We start from the raw sequence: 27,877 nt of genomic DNA on the forward strand, positions 1-27,877 counted from the left end.
AAGATGACCGTCACGTGGGGGTGAGGGTCTCGAACATTGTGCTCATTCTTACCCTGCAGTGATGAAAACTAACAGCAATTTAGATTTTTAACAAATTTTGACAGATTTGAACAAATTTTGTATTTCAAGTGTTTCCATTTTACTTCTCTTTTACAATGCAAATAAATGTTACTTATAACATTACTTATAAGTTAGTTTGTAAAGCCAGATGAGTGAATTGTCAAATGTCATTATTCTTGTGATCTACTATTAAATACTAAATACTGAAAAAATATTGAGCTACATAACTTAAACCAGCCAGAACATTAAAGAGCTGGTTACATAGTAGTTCCTATAAAAATATGTTAGTACTGACATGGGCCTTCTGCATTGGTTTCTATAAGTCAACTAAATTTAGATTATGTGTCTGATGCTCAGCAGTGTACTGCTACCAATCTCACATGGTTTACTTGCATCTAGGAACTGATTACTTTTCTAACTCTGATAAACAACAGTTTACTGGAAAGTACACTTATGCAACACTTTTGTGCTTTAAATTGGGTTTGAACTGGACAGTTTTTGTGGTTAATGTTCCCATTCAATTCTCAGTCCATCACTGATTGTAATATGTATAAAACCCAAAACTAACAAACAAACAAGTTAAAATGTCCCTTTATTGTAAAAATGTAAAAAAAAAAAAAAAAATAGACCCAATACATTGAAAGAGCATACAAAAAGTAACACGACCAATATATAGCACATTTATATGTCACCCAACAGTTCTAAACAATCAATAGAAAAGATAAAATGATGCTTTTTAACATGTGATGACTTGCTTTACAAACAAACTAAACTACATACCAGAACCATGTACAATCCTCCTTTCATCTCTCCTACACCCAAATGCTACCCTTCCCCTCCCTCTCCTTTGCTCCTTGCTGACCACAGCAGCCTGCAGTACCGGGCCCCCGGCGCCGTGAGGTAGGCAGGTTCTTGTAAACGGCGCGGCTGTAGGGGATGAAGCACATGCTGAGCTGGAGGTGACGGGCTAAGCGGCAGTAGGCAGCGAGGGCCAAAACCAGCAGAGGGGTCAGCAGCAGAAAGCCTACCACCAGCAAAGCCACACAGCTGGCGTCGTCCAGCAGATCTGAACAGTACAGAGATGTCCCATGGGGCTGCACCTGGAGCATGAGCAGGAGGAGTAATGACTCAACAAAATCTATTCCTCACTGGTTGTTCACATAATAAGTTCTACATTAAAGTATAATGTAATCAGTTTGTGGGATGAATAAGTGGGATTTCTCACTGTACTGTTAGTGTATGCTATCATCCCACAATGCATTGCACAAAGAAACTAGTGCAGCTTAGTCACAGCTGCAAAAAATTAAACTTAAGCTCCAGGAAGATTCAATAAGATCTGTAAAAACAGTATCAAATCTCTGGAAAAACATTGCTCTCTGTGTATTGCATTTGGGATTCAAAGGCAGCAGTTTGATTGGAAAGAGAACATAATTTTCCACTAGTACAACAAGTAACAGTTGAATGAAAGTAAGTAAGTTAAATGCCTTACTGTGGAGTGGCAGAGGAAGCCAAAAGTGATCATGACGAGAGCAGGGGTGAGGATGACGCCGAACACAATACTGGCCAGCCCCCCGTTGATCAGTGCAATGATTAGATTCTGTGCAGTGACCAGCACAGAGCACGCCCAGCAGTCAAGAGAGCCCCTCAGCTCCAGGGGGCTGTCTGCGGCTTCGCCACCCAGGGAGTATGGAGGTGGCACCACGACCCCTGACCCCGCTCTGGAAGCTGATCGTGCTTCAGAGTGGGCCTTTTCACACACCGCCTTCTCAAGTGTCCCATTCTGTGACAGACTCATCGTCTCTGTGGTGTGTTCTGCAGAGAAACAGTATTAGGCCATTACTTGATACAATTAATCAGCATAAATAATAATCTGGATAATATATCAGTTTATGTTTCACAATAACGAGATTAGCAATTAGACGTGTGTTTGCGCTAGCATTTCAATAAAACCCAGGATTTGTTTTCAGTTGCAGTAAATTCTTTCCTCCCTCTGCACAAGAGCTGAAGCCATTAAATAACATGATGAAATGTGTAGAAAGTCAACACAGATAAATGGAGGAAATGGGCTCCACTGACTTTTGGGCTCCACCCCCGAAGCTCCTGGATAACCATCACCCAGAACAATGAGCCAGAAACAACAAAAAAATCACACCAATCACTAAAGTGTCACAGCAATGTGATGGCTTTGGTTTTAAAAGAACATAGTTTATGAGATTTTTAATTATTTTTCTCTTTCTTTTAATTTCTTTTTATATGTAAAACATGTCTGAGTCTGTAAAGATGTTCACACCACGTGAGTTTTTATTTAGTAGTGGTGCCTTATAAATGGAAAATTCTTCCCTAGGGGGAATATACATATCTGATTAACATAGTCTCTTCTAGTGTTAAACATTAAGATGTCAATGTTGTATAAAAGGATAATGGATTATTTATTATTTTGCAAGCTATCAAATGTCTCCTGTACTTATGTAAGAAGTTATCTTAAAATCCCAGTGTTAAGAGCATTTTAAGTGTTTTGAATGACTTTTTCTCATGATCGTATGTCAGCAACATCGATCTTCCAGCCCATCATGTAACTTTAAACACATGCATTTTGATGACGCCAACCTTTCTGTCGCTATAGATCTGCTGGAAACAGTATAGGATATGCAAAGCATGCCTTTTTCTTGATATCAAGACTGTAACAATGCTGTTTAACCAAGATTACTCTTGTACTCACTGCGAGTTAGGCCTGAGGATCTGCGCTCTGGTTGTTTGAAGGTGGTAGCAGCTGAAGAAAATTTCAAGAATTTCCTCTTGATTTATGTTCTCTCCGTGTGAAAGTCCAAATCTAGAGGGTGTTATCCAGGTGAGGGTTGAGTTTCCGCTGATTAACAAAGTCTTTAAACTTGGGTGTTTCTAAAGTAATAATAAAATATTCGGCAGCTGTTAGAAATCTAAACCTCTGCCTCAAAAATGTAACAGAGAGGTTCAGTAAAAAGCTCTACAGACTTGTAGCAAATTGTGCTTTCCTTCTGGCTTCAGCGTTTCCTTCCCTAACAAACTGTTTCCTCACTTTGACTCCAGATATGACAGTGAGTCAGGGAGCCTGTATCCTGCATTGCCACAGATGCAAATGCTTAGAGAGCAGCATGTGCTGTGTCTAAGGCTGCTGGTAAGTGACTGCAGCAGTGAAGAGGTTTTCTTTGATAACCCGTGGAACTGGGGGGAGGGAGGAAGAGTGTTTATTTAGATAGATTAGAAGAGTCAGGGTATGCTGCCCAATCCACAGCACTTTACACCATCGCTGGGCATGTTCTCTGAACCTCTGTCAAGTCCTGATAAGGTGTGGTTCAAAATCCAGCAACTGGGAAAGGTTTTCACACTAAATGAAGCTGATTATTTCATACTATAATCACCTCAACTGGTCAGCAGCAACAATGTGCTATGGAATAAGAAGGTAAAGGGTATGCTAGAGATGCATAAGATTTATTTCAAAGGCAGGAATGGCAGGGGTTTAGCCTCTGACCCTCTGAGGGAAAACAGATCTCCACTTTCAAAAAACCTAAGGAAGTGAGGATAGGGGAGAAGACTGGCTAATTTGGTGGGAAAAGAGGTTGTCATGGGACTGATAAGAAGCCAGAAGGGCTCAGTTCAAAGGGTGAAACTAGTATTTTGATATGAAGTCTCATTTCTTTTTTTTTCATCTCACTCTGGACATCTTTGTTTATTTCTTCACTGTGGTATTTATAATCCCTGTAGAGAATAAGAGGACTTTGATAGCTGGTACAAGGAGAGACGATCAAAGGGTCTGTGGGATTAAGGCTGAGAAGATGTGGGAACAATGGGTGGTTTTGCCATTAACACTGCCACACTGTGTTGTGCTTGTTTGTGAATGTCAGTGTTTGAATGTATTGGTAGAGGAAGAGCAGTCTTCCTGTCCTTGAAACTGGGATATCCGCTGCTTCATCCTCACTTTGTGTCCACACTGTGATGTCCATGTATCTGCTGGTTGGGCAATTTTATGTCCTCTTAGCCTTAATTCTGAGACAAAAAAAGAAAGATGTTGTTTTAAAAATTGTAATCTTAGTTTTCAGTTCAGGTGATTGGCAAGATGTATATAAGCTGTATGGGCTGTACAGGAACCTGAATCAAGATATTATTTATTTAACAAAAATCACAGATGATTTAATTCTAGTGTTGAAATACAACGCTTCTTAATAAGAAACTGCAGCCTGTAGCATTGAAAAAAAATGGAAGTCATCAATCTTGAAGGTAGCAGACTGGTCCAGTGGAGCCACATTGTGGCCATCAGCTACAGTCTGATTGAAATACAGATGACTCTTGCAAAGCAAGATTTATATAAAAATTATTCATGTACAGTGCAGCTGTAAAGAATCGAAACACAAAAAGAATAATAATTTAAAAAATACCTAAATGTAGTAGTGGCAAATGGAATTGAACTGGATATCGTGTGGTGAATCATCACACACTTTGGTGAACCAGCTCTGGTCCAGTGATGATTTACAGGTCTGGTTTGGGGGTTTAAGGCCAGAACAGACTAAGAAAATGGAAATTAATCTGCATATGGACCATGAACTAAGAACAATGAGGTGACCAGAATCTAGGAGAGAAACAGACCTGGTTTAGTTTCAGTACCCAAACTCATGGCAGTGTATTTGAGCTGATTTTGGGATGTCTTTCATACCATACCTCAGATTTTGGATCATTGAGTGGAAAATCCATTTTAGCTACCCAGGTAGGTAGTACTGAAGTGCAGCTGAGACTAAAGAGGATGCCATCACTAAGCCAGAGTATTAGATATGGTGAAATTTCCATGACTACATCACTCATGCTTTTTCCAAGAGTTTGAAAAATGTGATATTTGGGAAAGTGGTCCACCAAGGAAATCTTAAACCAAAGCTTTGATGTGTTGGCAGAGAGAAACCAACATTTTAACCTACAGATGTCTGACACAAATTTCATAACAAGTCGGCCAATATTGATCCCATTATGATAAAAAAAATAAATAAAAAAAAATTTAAGGTAGTTATGAGATTCATCAAGATTCAGGTAAAAGCTAATTCTATGTCTATTAAAAGTCAGACTGTAGCTGAATTAGGCTTCCTACAATATCCCAAACCGTGACATGTTTGAGATATTACATGCAATAATCTAACTAGTAGGAAGTTCTCAAATGACACTGCAAAGGAAAAGATTTTTGCTCACATTGCATCACTTTTGCATCTTCTTCAAGAGCTAAGATACATTTGCATCTCAGGTATTACTTGGACACATCAGGAAAGCATGCATAAACTTCAGAATCTATTGCTACAAAAAGGAAATCAAAAGCAAAACAACTCAAAGTTGAATAATTTATCAAAACATTTTTATTTTTCTTGAACAGCAATACAATGTCACAGAAAAATCACAGAGGGATTTAAGACAGGTCTGGCTCAGGTTTTCTTCTACGTGAGTTCTTTTGGAAACAAGTGCAGCATTAATCAAACAAGTCAAAAGGGAAAAAAAGAGCATTATTACATCCTCCAATAATACTAATGAGGACAAGACACAAGAAACCTTGACGCCATTAAAAGTCACATCCCTATGAATCTCTGCAAAAGTGTCAAGAATTACAACTACAGCTAATGCTCATCATGAAACCACTAATGCCACAAGATTATGAATTTCATACAATGGAAAGAACAAAAAGGTAAAAAAAGAACAAACTTGTATTTATCTGTTAAATACAGTACAAAGACATCATTCCATTTCTGTTAGCAGTAAACTGTGTTGAAATGGTTCTAAGCACCAAATGGTTGGTCTGAGTTGTATCTTGTACATCATTATATGCTGTTTAATGAGGGGGCATTGAGGCAAGGAGGGGTCTAGCACCATGAATATTCAACCACCCCCCCCGATTGCACTTCCCCTATCCATACACTATGACCATACTACACTTTTAAAATACCTTGTAGCCCCTTATCAAATGAAGCCTCTTTTGATATGCAATAAATATTATAAGAAAACAACCATTTACAGTATAAATAATGTCACCATTTACAATTTTCCATTTCTCCATGATCCAAAAAACAGAAACTGACAACAAAAAGAGGTATAAAAGTGGGAAGAAGTTCCCATTGCAGTAACTGAAACTAGAGAGAGAGAGAGAGAGAGAGAGGATATTTTCTGCATGTTATAAAATATAAAGCAATAACAAAAACAAAAGAAAACCAAACAATGACCTCCACAAATTAGATTTTTCATTGAGAACAAAATGACATAAGTCTTCTAATAAACCTGAAACAGATACAGTATGTACATGAAATGGTGTGCACAGACTAATGAGTGCAGAGGTGGGACCCTAAACTTGTCATTTTGGGGGGGAGACAGGGGTGTTAAATATATGTAACAACTATATAACAGTGACCAACCTGCCATTCAAATTGTGACCACAAACCAGTGAGTAATAGAGACATTCTGTGTAATACGAGCTATTGACGGTACTTCAAAGTAGTTACTGCACAAAATGAACTATAAGCGAATGTATGCAAATGAGGTTACTTAGAAACACACCATTACATCAATGAGAGCACCAGCAAGCTGAGTTTTACAGTATAAAACATCCTGCATGGTGTGCTTCTTGGTTTTATTACATTAAAGAAAGAGGTGAAAATTTCTTATTGGAAAATAGCTGCATTAATGTTATTAGTTAGGTTTGTATTTTAACCTTTTTCGAGACAAAAGAAAAAGCACAAATGCAAAACACAACCTAATAATGAGAAAAGTTTACATCCAAATACATTTGTGGTTCAAATATAAAGACATAATTAATGGTGAACAGCTATAGATGAAACGTGCACCTTCCTTATGTGTTCATGTGCTCTTCATCATCTCAGTCTTAAGAATACAGTACGTGAATCCCATGGCAGTGTGTGAAGCTGAACTCCCCCCGGACAGATGTTTGTTTACAGAATGGAGATGGTGAAATGCTCTACAGCCTGCTTTGTGTTTTCTTTTTTTTTTTTTAATTTTTGCATTAGCTTATGATTGCCTACATCTTTGCATGTGTGATTTCATGGGGCACTTCAATGAATCCCCCATTATCTTTCTCTGCACCCTGTCTATGCACACCACTGTGTATTTCATAAATTCATTCACAATTTACAAGTATTTATTTTCTCTGTCATCTAGAAACAAGAACATTGCAACAAAAGAGGTATAAAACTGGGATTTTTCCCATTCCAAAAGTGAAAACGACACTACTGTATGTCTGTTTTCTTGGTGTATTATACAAACTACATTAATCACCATTTTACAGGACTTGTGAAAAAGCCAGCACAAAAAAAGTCAAATTTCCTTTACACACTTTAATTTCCAAATAAGAATGAAACCATACTAGTTCTCTAGTAAACCCGTATTTTAGATAAACTGACAAAAAATTTTGACTCCTTTTCCAATACTTACATAAAACCGTATGTGTGTGTTTAATCATCTAATTACCTCTCCTCTAAATACAGTTCACAAGGCCAATGTGGTGTACTTCTAGGCTGGTAAAACTTTTTAAGTATCTAAGGAGAATAAGTAAGATTGGAATAGCACCTCAAAGAGTTTACAGACAGGAATTACAAATGTCAGAGTTTACCTGAATACCAAACATAAACAGGAACCAATATGATACCCAATGTGACAATCAGCTACTTCTCCTGTGAAGTGACTCCCCTGCTGGTACAATAGAATCACAGCAAATTCATGGACATATAGAATAACTAGATTGGTGTAAAAAGAAATAAAAAAGAAAAAAAGAGTTACTGAATTTGCATAAAAGTACCTGAATCAATACACAGAACCGGCTACTTGACGCTTTTAAATCACAGCAGTGTCCGTTGAACATAGAGAACCTGATTTTCAGTGCTAACAGTGCTCACATTGTGTTTTTTTTTCTTTTAACTTGCCTAAAATGCTTTTCGTGAGAAGAAACCAGTCTAGTCATTCTATTTCAAAACACACGTCCAATCTGCAGCTGGTATGGGGAAGACAGTGCGGTGTAGTTGGATTGGCTGAGTATCCATACCTTTTTGTGTGATGTAAACAAGACCAAGTAAACGTGATTGGCTGATTGAGAAAGTGTTTGCAGGAGCAGTTTGCCTTGAAGACAAAATTTGTGCTGCCATTAGAGTTTTGGTTATGGCTGAAAGACGTGAGTGGTGGAGTCCTCACTTTGAAAAAGGTGATGGAGTCTGAAGGAGGGAAATAAAAAGATCAGGTGAGCTTGTGGAAAAACAGCTTCCAACACAAAACATATTTTAAAGGCAGTGATGTTACATTCTATTTCATTCATTTTCTACACCGCTTACTCCATTTCAGGGTCGCAGGGAAGCTGGAGCCTATCCCAGCAATTAAGGTAAGAGGCAGGGACACCCTGGACAAGCTGCTAGTCCATCACAGTACATCCTATTAACTACTTTAAAAAATGATTTATTATTTGATACATACTTCAATATAAATTTTATATTATATTTGAAGGATACTAACATTCATCATTTAACTGCTTAATATTTTTTAAATATTTACTTCCAGGTATATCCTAGATACAGTTCAAAACATGTAGGACAACACTGTCTGAAATCAGGTAAAAATCATCTTTCAGACACTTGAGATTTATGATATATATATATATCAGGTGTCCACTGCTTTGGACAATTAGCTTGAATTGGCTCTTGATAACAGCTTGAAAATCATTTTCATGCTGTGAGCAGAAACTGTTTCAGGCAAAAACTGAATGTCTTCATTATGCATTTGACAGATGACAGGAAATAAATGGACAGAGACAGAGAGATAGGGAGAAAATGTGGATTAAGGCTCCAGCTGGACTTCGCCATTCACTGTTGGCTGCTATGATAAAATCCTCCTCAGCAGTGGCTAGGATCATTTACATGCATCTGTTGCCAAAGTAAAGACAAGTACAGGCAAATGAGGATTTTGGGTTTTAAAAGGCATGACAAGGGTCATAATTTAACAGCTCTTGGCTGCAGCAATAGTACAATGAAACTATGGGCCATTCATTATGGGTTTTCACCCAGCATACACCCTGTGTGGGGATTAAAAAGTTACTGTTGGCATTTACTAATGAGTTCCTGTGTCTGTACACCAAAAATGTTGAAACACAACATGTATGAACAAACTTTTCAATTTGCTATCTTTCCTGAGGGATTAATGAAGTACATTTGAAGGACCATTTATTCTGGTACTGTTGGTATTAACAAATGAGGCAATTTGGTAATCTAGTGTGTAAGATGTGAACACAGTGAGTTCCCCTTTTAGAGCACAAAATTTAGTGAGAGTATTTGAATCAATATTAGTAAAATTAGCATGATGCATTTCACTGCTGACTGTGTTATTATTTACTATTTGAAAAAAAAGTCAACTTCTGGGCCAGAACTCAACATTTTCACCTGTACCATTCATAATTAGCAACCACATACTAGTTTGCATAGTTCAGTAAATGTGGTCCTGACAAACAAATGCAAATGCAATCCTATCAAATCTTATCATACTAAGTCAAGCTGGATGTTTGCTGCATAAAACACAGTAGAACAGTAAAACATGTGATGAACAGATTTGTGTAAAATATCCAGGAGTAATTTATATTTGTAGTAAACAATCTCTTTGCATATCTGACATGTAAATAGTGACCATTTCCATTTAGCTTGCAGTTTCGTGTTTAAAACGCACTATACTGCTACTCAAGACTGAAAATACGATCTGCATAAACACTGTGATCTAGTCTAGACACTTGATCTCATAGCTAATTGATAATATCCACATTCATGTGCCCACATGTTGCAACTTACAGTGTACAAAAAGTGCATTTTGCATGGATTGTACACACTGTGCATAAGTCAGGTAAACAAAAATATTTGTTACTGGACGTAATTCCACATATTTCTCATTCATCATTAGATGAGAAGATACACACATTATATGACTGCATGAAATTGCAGATGTACAATAGTAGTCCAGATCAGACAGCAAACCATAACCTGTCATGATTAATGGGCTTTGCTCCTCCTTTATGACTTTTGTTAAATTTCTGTTTTAGATTGGCCTAATCCTTTATATTCCTGTATTCTTTGTCTTAGCTTTATTTCCTGTTTCATTTTCTAATTATTTCTCCTTGTCCATTCTGCTGAGGTTAGCTTATCACTGCAGATTCACACCAGGGTTTTAGTCTGCTGATCGCTACGCACCTGCGTTCTCCCACAGTTTAAATACAAATAGGTTTCCTTCACTCTGCTGCTGAGCCGCTGAGTACAAACCAAAAATAAGTGTTTTTAAAACTTCTAATCACTATCGTTGACAGCCGAGAACTCAGGTTTTTTATTTATTTATTTTTTTTTTTTTGCAAAGATGCACCTGTTTTGAGCTTAAAAAATGAGTAAGCAAAAAGGAGGTTGTGGTTCATAAGACCCAGAAAGCAGTTTGTAACAGTATTGTGAATTAGCTCCATTTCCATTAGTGAGTTGTCCACTTCAGGTCTTGAAACAAACATAGACTTGTCTCAAATAGTTCAGGGAATTCATGCACACACAGAACATTAGCGTTTCCCTCAATTAGCCTTTTGTGTCTAGATGGATGCATCAAGTTTTTTGTTTCTACAGGTATTCGTCACAATATGCAAGTTTGCAAGCAAGCTGAGCTCCATGCTGCCTGCAATTAACTTAGTGCAAAGATAAACTGCCATTCTGTGGCACAATCCATTGAAATGAATGGGTTTTAGAGTTCGGCGGTGTGCCCACCACATTTGCTCTGAAAGCATCGGTTATTAGTACTATACTAGTCATCTATCCACATTTCTATATCCAGTCTTTCTTACTCCAGCTTGCAAGGTGTTAGAGCCTATCCCAGCTCAAACTTGGGGAGAGATACGATACAACCTGGATAAGTCGACAGTAAAACACATGGTTAATATCAGTTTAAAAGCAATACTGACCAGCACAAAACTGTCATAGGTCCTCATCAGCTCTTCCATTCTGTACTGTTCCAGCACCACCATCCCCTCCAGCATTGAGCTCTTAGCCCTGGCACAGTCCTCACAGTGTACGACATAGGTTTTCTTACAGCCGTGCTCACTGGTCACAAACAGCAGGTCAAACACCTCCATCTATGCAAGCACAAAGTTAGCACTCAGGTTCATACTAGCTTTGTGACACATGAAGAGAAATGGTCAAAGAGGAACTCACATCACACTCATTGCAGTAGTAGGCTGGCTCGTCCTTCACGCGGCCCTGGTAACAGATTTTCTTTCCAGCAGCCACCAGCTGGTCTCTCAGAATCTGGATGTGCTTGATGGACTGCATCAGGCAGTGTCTGAGACAGAGGAACAGACAGTGGAAGGTGTAAATAAATGATTAACACTCACTCACACACAGATTGGCTCAAACATCTTACTTGATCATCTTAAAGGTCTCCTCATCTGTGATTTTGATGGTGCGGGCCACATTCCATGAAACATGTATCATAGGAACTATTGACTTGACCTTCTTCATCTCATTCCACTCAAATCGCTCCAGGGCGAGTTGATATTGATAAGCTAGGAGAGAGGAAACACAATCAGTGCTTCAGATGATAGAGGGTGTCAAAAAATAGGCAAAAAATTAAAAAATAGGCTACTGCTTTTATACATCCTTTTTTTTTTAACCCTTACAGTTCAGTGGTCCCACATTCCAGGCAATGTTGTTGCACCAGCCCACAGCCTGAACCCAGTGAACAGTCCCTGCATTAATCCACACCAGGTCCCCCGGTCTCTGAATGAAGCGGTACACAGGGATGTTGGAACTGTAGAGGTCCTCCAGGACTGGCCACCAGGACCCCGTAAGGTAGTCTACTCCATGTCTGTGGGAAGCAGTTTGCACCAAAGAAACTTAGTCTACACACACAGCTGCCTTAACATCTGTAGTTAACTTCAACAACCTGTACACTCACTTATCACAGAATTTGTTGATAGCTTCCCAGTAGTGTTCATGGACTGCAAACCACTCGCAGTCACCAGGACCAATGTTGATGTTGACAGAGCAAAAGTTGTTGTTTTCTTGATGACCTGTTGGAAACACAAGCAGTTTGTTGATTCAGAAATTCCTTCTGTGAAGCTTTTAAATCACAGGATACTGTATACCTGACAGTGACATCTGACACACACTCACCTGGTGTACGGCTTCCTGGCACCTTCATATAGAGCTGGACAGAGTTCATGCCCAGGATGGTGTGACCAACAAGACTGAGCATGTTGTTGCTGGATTCCACTCGCATGAAAGATGGTAGCTTCAGCAGTTCCTGCAGCTGGGGCTTCCACCTTTAAAAAAGTTAAAATAATAATAATATTAATAATAACAATAATAAAAAACATGGTTGGTAATGTGATCTGGGGCAAGCTTAAAATCTTAATCTCACCTTTTAGGGTCAGAGAGATCAATGTTGGTCCCGAATTTAATGATCTTTTTGGCTGTTTTTGGGTCCAGGCTGAAGAGAAAATTAAAGTCTGAGCTGATTATTGTTTACAAAGTAAAACAGTGATTTCCTCACAAGGACAGATCGAGACTTTGGGCTAACCTGGTCATGTCTTTGCTGAGGGCAGGATCGGAGCTGGTTTTGTTTGCTGTTGAGGTGGGACTGACTTTACCATTAGTGAACGTCAGAGCTGCTTTTGTGGCAGCTGATGAGTCTGAAGTCTCGTCTTCTTCCTCCTCATTGTCACTCTCTTTCTCCTCCTATAACACATCTACATGAGCTTAGCTGACAGCTGAAAATGAAAGCAGCATTTCAGATTTAACTTCCGTGACAGCCCTGATTACATCTCTGTCTACCCAATGTGAATTTGATTAGATTAAAGGATTATTATATTGTTTAGGACAATTTTAGATGTCAAAAATGGAAAATGAATATCATGCAAAATTACAATTACAGCTCTCAGGTCTGATTAAGAAGCTAGTAGTTAATGATCACAGCTGGAAGCAACTATGACAGAATATCATGACTTGCAGTAGTCTGCTGGGTGCAACTGAGATGAATGTGTTCATAGACTGATTCATTCATGATGCCTAGTGACTATAAAAAAGCATTTCTGCTTCTTGATTTTATTTGGAGAAATTTACAACACAGTCTAGACCAAATCAACAAATGATGCCTTCAATGATTAAATATCAAGTGTGTGCAAACTTTATGTTTGGCATGAGAGAAGATGTTTACCTGCAGACTTTCCTGGAAGCTGGAGGCTTGATACTGGGCGTATTTGCCGATGGTGGTGTGTGAGCGGCTGCTTTCACATGGCCACGTCTGCAATGAGCCATTTGAATTCCAGTTCTCATCTGCGGGCTGCTGCACCTGAGTCCTCACTTCCACGGCATGGTCTGAATTGGCCTCAACCAGAGATTTGGTGGAGAACAAACCAAGGTCTCACATAAAGAAACAACAGAGGAGTTAATCATTAAAGAAAAGCAAATAAATTTTTATGTTTGACTTCTTTTTTTTTCTTTTTCCTTCACATTTAAAATGTAAAGTGGCTGTTTTTATGTGGCAGTTAAAGCTGCCGTGTTGGTAAATTGGTAAAACACTTCTTAGAACCAAAACCCGCATCCAAACCTTGACTTTATCAACCCAAACCCAATATTTGCTGATTTCTGCTTGTGATTATGAGAAATGCCTTCATGTATTCATTTGTTTTTCTAAAACAAATGCATTTTTTAAACTGCACAGTCTTAACTTCCCTTTTCCTTGTGTGATGGTTTTAACAAAATAAAAAATGAAAACAATTAATTACTGACAGAATATTAATAATGACCAATCACTTATTACAAGTGAAGAGAAAGTGACATTTTCAGTTTGAGTACACTAATAAAGACTTACTAAGGCGGAGAGACCCAGCCAGGCCTCGGATGACTGTAACAGCATTTTTGGGATCAGTGCAGAACTGAAGCAGAACTGGAGAGAAGGCGTCCCTCTTACTTTCCAACTGCAACAAACAGTAGAAAACAATCTATAAAACAGTTTTTGTGAATCACGTTTCCAGTCCAGTGTTTTCATGTATGCACTGGTGCCTTCAAATGTTTTTTTCTTGTGCAAATTGTGAAGGTGTGTTTTAAAACTAACCAAGATCTTTTCAGTGTGTTTTAAAATAAGGAAACTTAAATTACAAAAAGAACATTCCCTGAGGTAGTCTCAAAATCAAGTCTTGTGCTTGTTTTTCCTGTGACTTCCCTCCACTCCTGTGCTGGCCTTTTAGCTTATTTACATTTCATTTTTTAAACGAACTTGTTGGTTGATAAAAAAATAAAAATGGCAACAGCAGGTTGGAAGCATTTTGACACAAGTACAAGACACTATGTCTTCAGCCTTGCTAATCCTCTAAACAGTTTGACTATGGCAAAAGTGTGACACAAATTAACACACACTCACATAAATGCTTGGTGTGGGTGGGTTCAGCTTTTCCCGAGGAATAAGGGTCTCTATGCCAATGTTGGGTTTAACAGAGAAGGCAGGAAGCAGGTATGACTCCTTGAACTTCCTGTTTAACCTTGTCCCCCTAGGGGGAAAAACAGAACAATAGGTATCCACAAATAATATCAGTGGTGAATGAAAATTCAAGAACACTGAAGTATCTCTGAGTACTCACTTGCATGCTCTGATCACTTCAGTGGCTGTGTTTTGGATGTTGATCTTGGAAAGTGGGATTTTTTTCCCCACCAGCTCTGATATGTTAAACGTTTGCCTTCCAGCAGTGTCCATTCTAACCAAGACAATCTTAAGCTCCTTACATAAGCTCACAGACGCTTTCACTTTTAGTGGATCCACTGGAACTTGTGAGCAGGGGGATTTGCTTGCTGGTGTGGGAGCACCTGACTTGGATGTAGTGATTGTTGCAGCTGAGACTATATTTGAGGTGTTGGTGTCCAAGGTTGAGTTATTTTTTAACTCGCTCACTTCCACCTTGTTATCTGTTGTTCTCTTTATGTCTAATGATTCTCTCTTGATGTCTTGATTTTCCTGAGAAATCTGGCCCTTCAAACTGTCTGTGAGGGGTCTGGGACAGCTTCTGGAGTTGACTGAGACAGAGATTGAAACATTCCTCTTTTTCAAATCCTTGATTTTATTAGCTTTACTTTTACCCTTGTTGTCGTCTCTCTTAATCTTAGTTTTGATCTCTGTCTTACTTCCTACACCTTTATCCTTAAGTTTTCTCTTTCTGTTTCTATTTGTGTGCTCTGTCTCTTTGCTGTTTCCTCTGTCCTCCTTAGTAGTGACAGAAATGACACTGGTGAAAGAGGCTGTATGTGCTGTGGTCACGGTCAGCTCTGCACTCAGCGATCCCTCTAAAAGAGATGGGTTTGTTCTCTCCAGGAGGATTTTGGCATCCTTCCCCTCTTGTTTCTGTTTTACATCACTCTCAGCTTCTTTCCGTTTATCCTGCACTTTGGCGTTAGTGGCAGCCTCACTTGGATATGACAAACTGTGGAGTTTTAGAAGTGAATCTGAGGTAGTGTGAGTTGGTGATTGATTATTGGATTCAGAGGATGCCATAGGAGCTGATTTAAGGAGAAGATCTTGATTCTCATCACTGCGAATTTCTGGCACCACTGCAAGAGAAGATGAGTACTTTGCTCCTTTTGTGGCAGCCCCACCAAACGGGCCGCCGCGACACGTAACCCTCTGCCCTTCAAGGAAGGTGGCGAGACTCTTGAAGACATCGTCCAAATCGGTTTTATGATGGTGGAGCTCACTGAGAAGTAAGTCAGATGTTTTCCCACTGCTGTTCACCTCTTCTTCATTTCTCTCCTTGGCAATTTCTTTATCCGGTTGATCACAGATTTCAGATGTGCCGTTGTGGGAATAACCATCAGACGCTCCATCACAAAGCTCCTTATCCATAGCATCATTTGTTTCACTGTCTACAGGAGGAGGTGAAAAGCACTGGGTGGGGCTGGGTTGGAGGACAGGTCTATGTATTACACCCTTTTCAAGCTCTTCCTCATCTTCAAGATCTGACACAGGAGACCCCTGCCAGCTGAGGACAGGAGGAGTGTTGGCAAGGTTGTCCCCCGTTTCCATCAAATTTCCCAGCACGGCCACAGGCTGAAGGTCTGGGGCACTGAGAACTCCTCCGTGCCCTCCTTCTTGGCTGTTAACGAGCTGCTCTAAGCTAACAGAACACGTGGTACTAAAAGGTGATACGACCTTACATATGAGAGAAGGAAATATGTCATCAGACTTCACTTTTGGTCCATCTTCTGAAAGCGATGTGACATTGCTGGTCTGGTTGGGGCTGGCGGGCTGTTCCTTAACTGGGAGTTCTGGAGAACTGCTATAACTTTCAGGTATTTTTTCATGTTTTGAGGATAGATGCTGCGAAGCACAGCTGGGGTGAGGCATTTCAGTGGATGGCCAGTCTGATGTCCTCCCTGTTTGTTTAGTCTTCTCCCTGTGTTTGTGTTTTGGGGGTGCCTTTTTTAAACTATCTTGGGATGAAGATGTAGTTTCCATTTGATTAATTTTGGCCTCTTCTGGACAGGAGGGAGCAGAAATGGAAGAAAACTTTTCCTTTTTTTGGACTTTAGTTTTCAATCCTAGTTTTCTTTTCTTCTTAATTGATTTATCCCTCTTTCTCTTCTTCTCACCTAGCCTTCTTTCCTCTTTTTTCTTCCTCCTTTTCCTATCCTCATCTTTTGCTTTTTCGGCATCATTCTTTCTCTTCCTTTTCATCAGCTTACTTTTTTGTTTGTGCTCAGGTTTTTTCAGTTCCTCTAACTCCTTCCCAGGCATGTTCGCTCTCGATTTGGTGAGGGGAGACTGTCGTGAACAGATGGAGTTCTTTCTGTGTTTGGGATCTGAAAACCTGGATTTTGAGGTGTGTGATGTAAGAGGTGGGGTGGATGTCAGGCAAGATCTCGTAGCATGACTGGGGCTTGTTTTGAGTTTCTGCTGTTCACTGAAGGTTGGACAGCATGGCTGAATGTCTGCTGAATCTTTTCTGCCACTGGCCGTGGTGTATGAAGAGGGACTGGATGGAGCACCTGGACGGCCGAAGGTGAAACCTACATTTTTAAGACTGCAATAATCGGGTGAAAAGGGAGGAGAGTCTGTAGCAGGACTCTTGCAAAGGACTGAATCCCTTGAATTTCCTTTTAGATGAGAGCGCTGAGTTTCCTGCGGATTTAGGGATATGAATAAACCATTTTTAATCATAGGCATGTTCAAACAAAGTCATAAGTATAAACAAACATGTTCATTATTTAAATGTTTATCTCACTGTGCTTTGTTTGTGGTGATGACTCCGTAAGTCCTTTTCCTCAACGGGGTATGCTGGGGTGTTGTGCTGTGGTGCTCTGGGGTGATTTGGGTCCCGTTGATGGTGGTAATGATGGTTTTGCTGGCTGTAAGGCACACGGGTGTGGTCTGCTGGTGAAGCCGAGATTTTACGTTCGACCCTCCCTCTGTTACCGTGATGTGGTGGTCTGCTGCCGCAGCTCTGGTTTAGAGGTTCCGAGTTACCGAAGCCATGGCCTCCAGCTCGCAGTTGAGAGGTTTCCTTCAATACCAGACAGATGCCAATAGTGGTATTTTAAAATTTATTTATTTATTTTTGTTTTTCTTCAATTTCACTACAGCATGTTTACTTGTTGTTGTGTTATTGAGGTCCTGTGGTCAGATTGATGGCGAGGACCTGTCCTGTCATTAAGAGTCTGCCAGTCATCTTGGTTGCAGCGATGGTGTCGAGATGGCGATGGGGCAAGTAAAGGTAAATGCCTTGATCCAGGATGAGACGACTAAACAGAGACATAAATATCCTGTCATACAAGATGAGATTTGGCCAATGGGTGGTGCTGTTGCACAGAAATAAAAGTTATACACAGATGCATAAACTGCAGTTTAGTTTCACTTTACCTGATCAGGGCCCAAGTCTCGTCTCCTCGTCGCAGGACATGCATCCCTCTGAGATATTAGGTGCTGTTGGGGAGGGCTGTGCTGGTGCAGTTGCTCTCGCCGCTGGTGGATGGCTGGCCGTTTCCACGGTTCTTCTCTGCTGTTTGCCATTTTGCCAGGGAAGCTCCTGCGGCAGTCAGAGGACGCCCATCGGTCCGGCGGGGGCTGCAGTTCCCTGTTGTTGCGATTCAGACGAGGACCCCCAAACTAACAGAAACAGAAAAACACGGTTAGAATAAATGTATCACATTGCTCCCATCGGCAGATCTTACAGTTGCTGACGTTGTTGTTCCATTGCTGTCCCAAGTGCTGTCCGGGTCCCGCTAGGTAACTGTTGCTGGTGCTAGTTGGGTTGTTGAACGAGCGTGTGGTGTTATGATGCCAGTTCTGGGCCTCAAACTGACGCTCTTTATTATCCCAAATTCGGTGCAGCTGCCGGTGTCCCGTTGACATGCCCTTGTCATGAACATGGTTGACTGTTCTGTCCCCTCTGAGAAGAAAAATACCTAAACTCAGCCGCAAGTATCAAGTTACAAACAGGGATTTAATACAAAGGAACTTTATCCCATATCTATGACATATCCAATTTTCTGATGATTATTGGCACAACAGAATCTAAACCTTCTCTGTGAAGTGTGTTACTGATGATCGTACCTTTTCACTCACCTATTATAAAGACGACTTGATGGTGAATGATGCGATTGATTGCGCCCTTCTTGGTATCTGTAAAATTAAACAACAGATCAATATCATCTGTAATAATGTGGTTGATGTGAAAATAAAACAAATCTGTGGACTCTGACCTTTTCACCAGTGGTTGGAAGTTGGAAGGAAGCCAAAATGTGTTTTCATTTTCCCTTTTTGAGCATTTCCAGTTTTTCTTTTGTTTTTTTTGTTTTTTTAATGTCTCAGTCAAGCTTACCTTGCTACAGATAGCGAGCTTGGAAATTCTCAAAAAACAGATACTCATGGTAACCTATCTAATAATCTGAATGTATGTCCTTTTACTTCAAATAAAACCATGCATTTTAGTAAGTTGTGCAGCCCAGACCACATGCACGTAGTCATTACAAGAAGCATGTTCATTTGAACTGCCTTATCCTGCTTCAGCTGCACAGCAGATATACTGAAGCTCCAGTCGTCTGCAGCTCAGCACCAGAGCTTTGCTTGTTTAAACTGCACAAGGGTTTATTCTTACAGCTGCAGCTGAGACAAGGGCTTTTCATGAACATGCTCATTAGAGTTTCAGTTAATCAGTCAGTGCCATAAATTGGTGCTTATCTTAAACTGGCCTGGAAAAAAAAAAAAAAAAAAAAGTAAAATCCCATTAGCTAGAATGACCAAAGTTTTGAAGTTTTTCCAAAGAGTCTGAACTTTTGTTTCTAAGCTTTCAGAGTTCCCGTTTGACAATGATGTTTACTGTTATCTCAGTGGGAGCTTTGGTCAGTGTTTGAGTCAGAGAACGTTCATATCAACTTTACCAGTGCAGGCATGAGTCAAAACCTTACTGGAATACAATACATGCATATAAGCAGTTTATCCCTGTCAACAGACTTCTGTTCATTCAGTAATAAATTGTAAAGTTTAGTCAATTTTGTGTGATTATTGTGATGGTGCTGCTGACCTTTGTGTGTGGCTCCAGGGGCGACCATTTAAAGGTGCCCATTGTCCTCTGTTTGGTCCTCCAACTGGATAGGAGTCCCATGTGTTTCGGCCAGAGTAAAGCTCTGCTGGGTGATACATGCAGCCTGGAATACAGACACAGCTGAATGAGAAAGTGTGGAACTTCACCATCTCATAACAAATCAAATCTTAAGAACCTGACTCAACAAAAATGAAACATGTAATCCCAGTTCCAACATGGTAAAGTGTACATTTATTTTCCACTTTGAATTATTCTTACATTTCTACTATGTATGTGTGACAACAAGATGTTGTTTGTACTATCCTCATGCCTCAGGCTGATTAGACATTTACTGCATTAAAAAGCCTTTTATCATCTAAAAGTTACGAAACAGAAACAGAAACAGAAGCGAATATTCTGTGGTTACCAGTCTTGGTCTGTGTTTGGGAGGCCCTCCTCTTCACACCTGAGAGCAAGTGGCAGTCTGTGTAGACAAAACACATGGTTGAGAGAACCATTCTGCACATATGACCACAGATACAGAGAAGTGTGCAACTTATCTATCCATCAATCAAACTTTATTTATACAGCACTTTTCATGCTGGGGCAACACAAAGTGCTTTACATGAAAAATCAATTTATGCATATTAAAACAAAAAGAAACTACATAACAGGAGAGAAAAAAAAAGTTACAGTTGCATGCAGGAACATGCATATACACACAAAGCAGATACAACAACCCCCCCCCGAACACCCCCCAACCCATATTGGGCACACGACTCCTTGATGTCATTCTCTGTACTAAAAGTAGTATAAAACACTAAAAGTGATAACCATCTGGCTTTATTTTGCTTCTGTGAGGAAACAATATCATGGGGATCCATCCACACCAGGAGCCAGTCCACCCATGTTATACAGAGGCCGCCATCACGACAACCACCTCGATCAGGGCAGTATAGGGCCCCAGACAAGGGCGATCACCGCAGCAACAACCCCCAAACTAAGCAGGCAGAGCCCCCGGCGTGGAGGATCCCCATGAGGAAAACACTGGAGTTAAAACACATATTAAATAACCTTAAGAAACAAAAAGCTAAGAGTAAGTAAATAAATAAATAAATAAACAGATAAATAAAATAAATACAGTTGAGTAAAATGACATGAGTCTGAAGTAGCTGTAGGTTCGAAAGGGACTTTTTAGAAAGGCCAGAGAGCAGGGCGTTACAGTAATCTAATCTACTAAAAATAAAAGCATCAGCACCTCCGTGCTGGCAAGAGAGGGAAATGGGCGGACTCTGGCGATGTTTTTAAGATGATAAAATCCTGTCTTTGTGACATTTCTGATGTGTGGAATAAAATCAAGCTCATAGTCGAAAAGAACACCCAGATTTCTCACACACTGAGAGGGATTAAAATTATGTAGTTTTGGTAAAATGAGCTCGCTCTGTCTTCAGGACCGTTAATTAAAACTTCAGTTTTGTCCTGATTGAGCTGTAAGAAGTTATCTGCCATCCATGACTTTATATCTCAAAGACAGTTTAAAAGGACGTTAACTGGCTCCAGGTCATCAGGAGACACGGCGATGTAGAGCTGCTTATCATCAGCATAGCTGTGAAAATCAATGCCGTGTCTTCTGATGACATTCCCAAGAGGTAACACGTATAAATTAAAAATTATTGGGCCTAAAATTGATCCCTGGGGAACCCCACATTTGACTTCATGGATTTTTGAGGAGCATGTATCCATACTTACAAAGAATTTTCGATCTGTGAGATAGGAGTAAAACCATTTTAGAACAGTACCTGAGAGGCCCACCAGGTTTCTGAATCTGTCTAATAAAATCTGGTGATCAACTGTATCAAAGGCGGCACTAAGATCCAGTAGAACCAGGACAGAAAGTTTCTGTGAGTCTAAGTTAGATCTAAGATCATTAACAATTTTTAAAAAGGCCATCTCGGTACTGTGGTTTGTTCTAAAACCAGACTGATATTTTTCTAAAATATTATGTTTATGCAAAAACTCATGTAACTGCATAAAGACAAGCTTTTCAATAATTTTACTTAAAAAAGGTAAGTTGGATACGGGTCGGTAGTTATCAAGATTGTCTATCTCTAGATTACTCTTCTTCAGAAGGGGCCTCACCATTGCCGTTTTAAAGGCAGCAGGGAAGACACCCGTCTGAAGAGAGTAATTTACTATGTTTAAAAGCTCACACTCAAAGAAACCATAAAATGTTTTTAAAAGTGATGTGGGAATTGGGTCTAAAAGGCAAGTTGTTGTGTTAAGTTGGGAGAAAACTCAGCCAAGCATCTTTGCATCAACCAGGACAAAACTCTCCAGCATTTCCTCTGATAAAAGCAAAGCTTCAGGTCTGTTTAAATCAAAATGTTGTTGAGATGAAAGACTGTATCTAATGCCATTGATTTTACTTCTGAAGTGGCATGCAAAGTCCTCACATGCAGCATCTGATGCAGGCATGGACGACTTATTAAAACTTGTGTTTATTAAAAGATCTATTGTTTTAAAAAGAAATTTGGGGTTATTCTTGTTTTCTGTAATAAGATTGAAAAAATGAAGGGTTTTGGCTTGTTTATCTGTTTTATTGTAGGTTTTAAGTTGTTCCTTAAAAATCTTTAAATAAATTTTTAATTTAGTTTTCCTCCATTTCCTCTCTGCTCTCCTGCAATGTCTTTTGAGTTCTTTGATTTGCTCATTCCTCCACATTGGTGTGGGTTTGGATTTTATTATTTTAGTTTTGAGAGGAGCTACAGCATTGATAGCTGGCTTAAGTTTGCTGTTAAAATGATCCACAATAAAATCACATGATGCAGGTAAAATCTGAGCAGGAGTTTGGTTTAAAATTTCAATAAAATTTGCAGCCACTTTAGAAGAAATATATCATTTCCTCACAGTTCTCACTGAGGCCTCCTGTTGGCTAAAAGTGGTGATGTTAAAAAACACACAGTAGTGGTCTGACACAGCCAGGTCAACAACAGAGGGCACACCAGTCGACAGACCATAGGTTATGACCAAGTTCAGGGTGTGTCCTCTGTTGTGAGTAGGCTGTGTGACATGTTGTTTGAAATCTAGACAGTTTAAAATATTTAAAAACTCCTCTGCAAGAGCATCAGATCTGTTGTCAATGTGTAGGTTAAAATCACCAGTTATTAAAATTTTACTGTATTTTGAGTGTATTACAGTTAAAAAGTCAGAAAAGTCTTGTATAAAGAAGAAGGGAGGCGTGGGTGGTCTATAAACACGCACAGATAAAATAGGTGGGTTGCTAAAAACAAAAGCATGATAGTCAAATGACGAGTAGTTATTAAACAACAATATTTTTTCTAAAATTGATCCTCTAGCAATTGATGCAGTACCACCCCCTCTTCTGCCTCCCCTGACTGAAAATAAAATAATTGAGACCACTTCTACACAAAACCTGAGATTCTAGATCAAAATAAAACAAGCTTTGTTCTTTTTTTTTTTTTTTTTTTGTAATGTAAGCTTGTGGTTGATCTTAATCCACATCAAATTAATTGTTTTCGGTGCCTCGGCTAGATTTTCTTCTTCATGCTGTATTTTCTGCTGCACTGTATCTGTACAGCGGTCATATCATCAGTCAGCCAGAGCAGTATTGTGCACTCAGCCTCTCTCTAATCACTGCTTCCCAGCAGCCACCACAGCCGGTGGCCATCCAGTGACGGGAGAAAAAAAACACAAAAAAACATGGCAGTAAAACGAAGGACCATGGCAACCTAACTTTAAAAACAAAGAAGGAAACAAGCAGCGGATATCCTAATCAGGGGTCGTTTCTGGCCAACGGATCTCACAGATTCTAATCAGATGCTAATTCATGAAATCTGCACTTATTTTTCACATTTGCTTCAATTACACTGATTTCCACAGTCACAGCAAGCTCTGCTGCTGCCCACTGAGCCACTTATGTTTACCTGTGTGCAGTCAGGTATTTAACTGGTTATGTTTGTACCAGAAATCGTTCATAAAATCTTTCCATAAAGATATCTTACAGTCCTTGTTGCTGTTAATGCATTTCTGTTTAATAATTTTCACTTTGCATTCTGAAAAGAACACTGCTGTACTGGTGAAAGGTTTCACCACTATATGCATTTGCTCCCCACGGCTATTTATAATTTGTGTGAAGAACAGCGGTGCAACATTTCACCACTTCCCTCATGGAGCATTTTGTTGTACTACATGTTTGTTTGTGGTTCAGACTGTTGCAGCTGTGCTATATTGACCTTCCTGTGAGTGCTGAATGAGATTAAGTCAGCAGCCTCTCCCAGAGTCCATTTCCAACCAGTTGCTAGAGCAACTGAAGCCAGACAGTTCCTACTGCTGTTGCTTCAGGCTTTTTAGACTCAACTATTCAACTGAGATGCATTTTTAGAGAAAAAAAGAGGACACAGTGGACCAATATATAAATTTACCTCCTAACAACCAGAAAAAAAAACCAAACAAAAAAAAAAAAAAACACAGCAAATCTTAATCTTTATGCAGCCCTGTGTGCAATCAATTGCTACATAAAGCTGTGGAGGAGACACAGCATGTCTAATTATAACAATTCTAAAATCTGCTGGGTCCAGGCCTCTAAAATCTCATTTTAAACTGAAATTGTCTCGTTACAAATGCAGCATTTTGTGCTTTAAAGCTTTCTTTGATTGAAATCATGCATGCATGACTTGGAGATTCTTGTTTGCGCCAAATTAAAGCTGCTTATATCAATGTCACTCTGTCTTCAGCTCTGAATTGTTACAAAGAAGTTCACTGTGAGCTTAACTCCTGCCGTTTTACTTGTAAACTGTGTTTCCCTCTGTGTACTGTTTTACAACACTATTGGACAAAGAGTTGCAGTTACTGTGTGTGGAACACAGAGTTGGCTGGTTTTTGAGCAACATTACGTAGACAGGGAGATATACCATCTGTTGCCGACCGTCCCTGTTGCACACTGGAATGCACACTTTTGTTGAAAGTGTTGTTGGGGGGAGCTGTCAGTCAGCAGGAGCTTAAATTTGACTCTGCACAGCAACGTCTCTGTGCTCCCAATATTAAACCCATGTGTGTAGGGTTAATTCAAGACATCTGGAATCCAACTTTGAGGCCAAATGATGTCATGTACAAAATGGGTTAAGTTGCTGTAGGGTAAACTCTCACAACCTTTAAGAAATAATGCATAGAGCAAACAGTCCTATGTGCAGAAAGGTTGTTTTTTTTAAGTAAGGGTGTTACTTTTAAGATATGACAGAGAGTTATTTGCGCACAAATGATGTTGCACAATGACTTCTTTCATTTGTCACTGTAAAAGTTGAAGTCACTGCATGTTTTCTCCCCTCCCTTTGCTGCCAAACATTCCTTTGTTAAACTAATCCTGCTTGCTGAGAGTAAATATGAGACATTTAACTGAATTTTTGTTTTAGTTTATACACATGCTCCCGTGCGGCCGGTCTTACCTTGCAGCGACTACTGAGACAGAAGGGGGAGACAGACTTTGTGGTCCAAACTCGTTGATCTATCAGTCAGGAATAGCAAGGCAGCAGACCGGTGCAGTCTCAGATACCTTTAAATAGCTGCTAGCTGGCAAACACAAACAGACACACATAGTAGAGCTTGAGGAAATACCATAGACAGTTGGTGCACAGATGTACAATAGAGGAAGTTTTATTGTTTCAAATAAAAGGTGGTGTTTCTTCTTCTATCCCTAAGGTATAGCTGTATTTTTCTGTTTCCTTTTTTAATCTACATCTTCTCTACAGTATCTAAACTGTTACAAAGCTGACTGTGGTAGACAAAGAAAGAGAATGAAATGAATGGTCTTTGACAGACTTGTAGGCATTCTTTCCTCCTCATAGTTCTGCCTTATTGCTTCACTACTTGTTTCAACAAGGGTCCCTGTTTTTTTTTTCCTTTTTTTTTTATTTGTGATACCTAATAGCTCAGCCTCTTGCTTACTCTAGTAGGCTCTGCCTATGCCTCACCCTCCCTTTTCTCTGCACGCCGTGTCCTCGTATCCTTGGCAACCGATGATATCATTTAGTCTAGAGCTGGGAGGAAGGCCTCCAGCAAGGAGGGGAGTGTTTGCATTCGTGTGGGATTTTGACACAGAGAATGAAGGGTTGGTGGTGGGAGGTGGAGACACTCTATAGAATGTAAACTTCCAATTCTCACCATTCACTCTCTTTAAATGTCTGCAGCATTTATAAGGCAAATCCAAACGCTGGAGAAAAATATTCAATAAGTAGTTTAAAGCTGCAAACTTTGCAATTAGTGTCACCACAACCAACATTTTCATGCATATCTAACGCCGTGACAGCTGCAGTGAACCACTGCGATGTGCATCTCTTGCTCTTTAGGTTTGCATGTAGGTATGTAGTGAGGATACTGCTCCTATACCATAAAAGGAAGAATGGGCTGCAACAGACCAGTCCTGTCTCTGGTGGCTTCTTAGCTAGCTAACACAAGAAACAGAGATGTATGGGGTTGAGATTGTGAAGCAACAATGTACAGACAGACTGGACAAAGACTGGACAGGCAATCCTACCCTAACCACATGCACAAATGCAAGCCTGAAATAGCTTCATATTAAAAGAGAAAGAACATACAGTATGAGTTGAATATCAATCACATGTCTAAAAATAACATCCCTGCAGCCCCGCTTGCATCAACTCTATCCCCCTTCTCCCTTTCCATAAGAGAAGCTTCTCCCGGCGTATGCTCCATAAAGCACAGCCCTCTGAGGGGTGCTGGAATGTACCAAAGCAAGGTCAGGAACAAGAGAGAGGGGTGTTTGTTGCAAACAATGCAAAATGTCCAGCTTTTTTATGAACAAAGACATTAAAGCAGGTTGTCAGGTTTGAGGAAGACTGTTTGCCCTGACTGTTTGTGTGCCTGTGTGAGTGCATATGTATGTCAGGCAGCTGGGTTGTGTGGGAAATGGCAACCTAGAAATGTACATCCAGGTGGTTATCTAAGCTGGTAATCATATCAACTGATGGCAAACACTTGGTTAATATCTGTAACATTCAACATTTTTTCTTTTGGTTCACACATTAAATTTGGATATTTAAGTCAGCACAACAGCAAAAATCTATAAATCTATAAGTGAAATGTGTTGAAAAAAATCCAGTGGATCCCTCAGTGGAGCCTGTAGCTCCCGTGCAGTACGTGACACAGTTCAGACATTACTCTAAATTAAGGTTAATCATTGCACTTGGTTACACTTACTACAGCATACTTTACAAACACACACGCAAGCTGATATTCAACAGTTAAAACGTTTCACAGAGCACAAAAAGTAACCACAAAACAAGTGTAACCGCAACAGCCCCCCCTTTACTACATTCATCATTTCACATTTCTGCTTCTGGCTAGCTGTGTGTTTGCACGTGAGAATGTGTAACTGTGTGTGTTTGTGTGGTTATACGTGTGAGAGCTTCATGCATGAACGTGCAGCAGCAGTTTGCAGACACACACTGCAGTACCGTCACCCAAGACAAATAAAACAAAATGTGAAAAGAAACGAAAGAAAGAAAACACACAAATAAAAATGAAAACTGAGCAGAGGAAACAATACAACACACACATCCATGCACACACTTACACACACAATTCTTCCACCCTGCACAATGCAGGCAGTATATTTCCACTCAGCCATAAAGGGACATCAAGTTTCTCCTCTGTACTCCTCTTTTACCTCCTGTCTTCTTTTTTTTTTCTTTTTTTTTTGTCTTTGGTCCAGGCAGCCCTCTGCTCCCCTTTTCCTCCCTGTCACTCCTCGCCACCTTGTCTCACCCGATCCTCTCCTCTGTCTCCTTTCTCCCCCTCGCCTCCTCTTCCTGTTTCCACTCCACTCTGATGCTGGGGCTCTCATAGCAGCACAGACCCGATACACGTGCAGAGATCGAAGGGGCGGGATGAAGAGCTGTCAGACCGAGGCATGAGCCAATGAGAAGCAAGAATGGCTTATCTATCACATTTTGCAGCGAACAAGAGGCAGAAGGAGGAGGGGAAAACAGCAGACAGAGAAATAAAGAGGGGGTCTTTATTTCTCCTCCTTTATGTGTGTGTGTGTATGTGTGTGTGGTGAGCTGGAGCACAGCCAGTACAGTAGAAGAGATATTTTAAATCTCTCCACAGCTGTGAAATAATCTTTGGGAGCTGAAGCTAAAGCATCACTACATGTGGCCATTACTTATTATATGATGATCTTTGGCAGCATACACTAAACCAAAA

At 40.0% G+C, this 27,877-nt stretch overlaps 2 protein-coding genes across 2 annotated transcripts; both read right to left on the bottom strand.

Annotated features, from left to right (window-relative positions):
• Positions 1–652: 652 nt before the first annotated feature.
• Positions 653–3,208, bottom strand: tmem88a (transmembrane protein 88 a). Its single transcript, XM_042008497.1, has 3 exons — positions 2,780–3,208; positions 1,550–1,872; positions 653–1,160 (listed from the first exon to the last, which is right to left on the bottom strand). Exons 2-3 carry the CDS (start codon positions 1,853–1,855, stop codon positions 873–875), a joined length of 594 nt encoding a protein of 197 aa, XP_041864431.1. The 5' UTR covers positions 1,856–1,872; positions 2,780–3,208; the 3' UTR covers positions 653–872.
• A 2,203-nt stretch (positions 3,209–5,411) lies between these two features.
• On the bottom strand, positions 5,412–27,505 carry LOC121654211. The gene is made up of 22 exons (XM_042008235.1): positions 27,339–27,505; positions 25,099–25,222; positions 20,064–20,120; positions 19,637–19,760; positions 18,679–18,735; positions 18,295–18,502; positions 17,974–18,219; positions 17,706–17,855; positions 17,339–17,617; positions 14,708–17,235; positions 14,491–14,617; positions 13,942–14,047; positions 13,285–13,490; positions 12,649–12,806; positions 12,490–12,558; positions 12,243–12,391; positions 12,025–12,139; positions 11,747–11,934; positions 11,491–11,632; positions 11,283–11,409; positions 11,033–11,203; positions 5,412–8,279 (listed from the first exon to the last, which is right to left on the bottom strand). Exons 4-22 carry the CDS (start codon positions 19,753–19,755, stop codon positions 8,256–8,258), a joined length of 5,169 nt encoding a protein of 1,722 aa, XP_041864169.1. The 5' UTR covers positions 19,756–19,760; positions 20,064–20,120; positions 25,099–25,222; positions 27,339–27,505; the 3' UTR covers positions 5,412–8,255.
• Between the last annotated feature and the right edge of the window lie 372 nt (positions 27,506–27,877).

The sequence above is a fragment of the Melanotaenia boesemani genome, chromosome 15 (assembly GCF_017639745.1).
Source record: "Melanotaenia boesemani isolate fMelBoe1 chromosome 15, fMelBoe1.pri, whole genome shotgun sequence".
Classification (NCBI taxonomy): domain Eukaryota; kingdom Metazoa; phylum Chordata; class Actinopteri; order Atheriniformes; family Melanotaeniidae; genus Melanotaenia; species Melanotaenia boesemani.

Bases quoted from the DNA above. Each gene is read 5' to 3' on its own strand.
- LOC121654211 (XM_042008235.1), bottom strand. From the start codon at position 19,755: ATGTATCACCCAGCAGAGCTTTACTCTGGCCGAAACACATGGGACTCC. The intron at 17,236-17,338 runs GTGAGATAAACA...CTAAATCCGCAG, and splicing joins ATCACCACAAACAAAGCACA to GAAACTCAGCGCTCTCATCT. The intron at 11,204-11,282 runs GTGAGTTCCTCT...GTGCTTGCATAG, and splicing joins ACTACTGCAATGAGTGTGAT to ATGGAGGTGTTTGACCTGCT.
- tmem88a (XM_042008497.1), bottom strand. From the start codon at position 1,855: ATGAGTCTGTCACAGAATGGGACACTTGAGAAGGCGGTGTGTGAAAAG. The intron at 1,161-1,549 runs GTAAGGCATTTA...CTCATGCTCCAG, and splicing joins GCTTCCTCTGCCACTCCACA to GTGCAGCCCCATGGGACATC.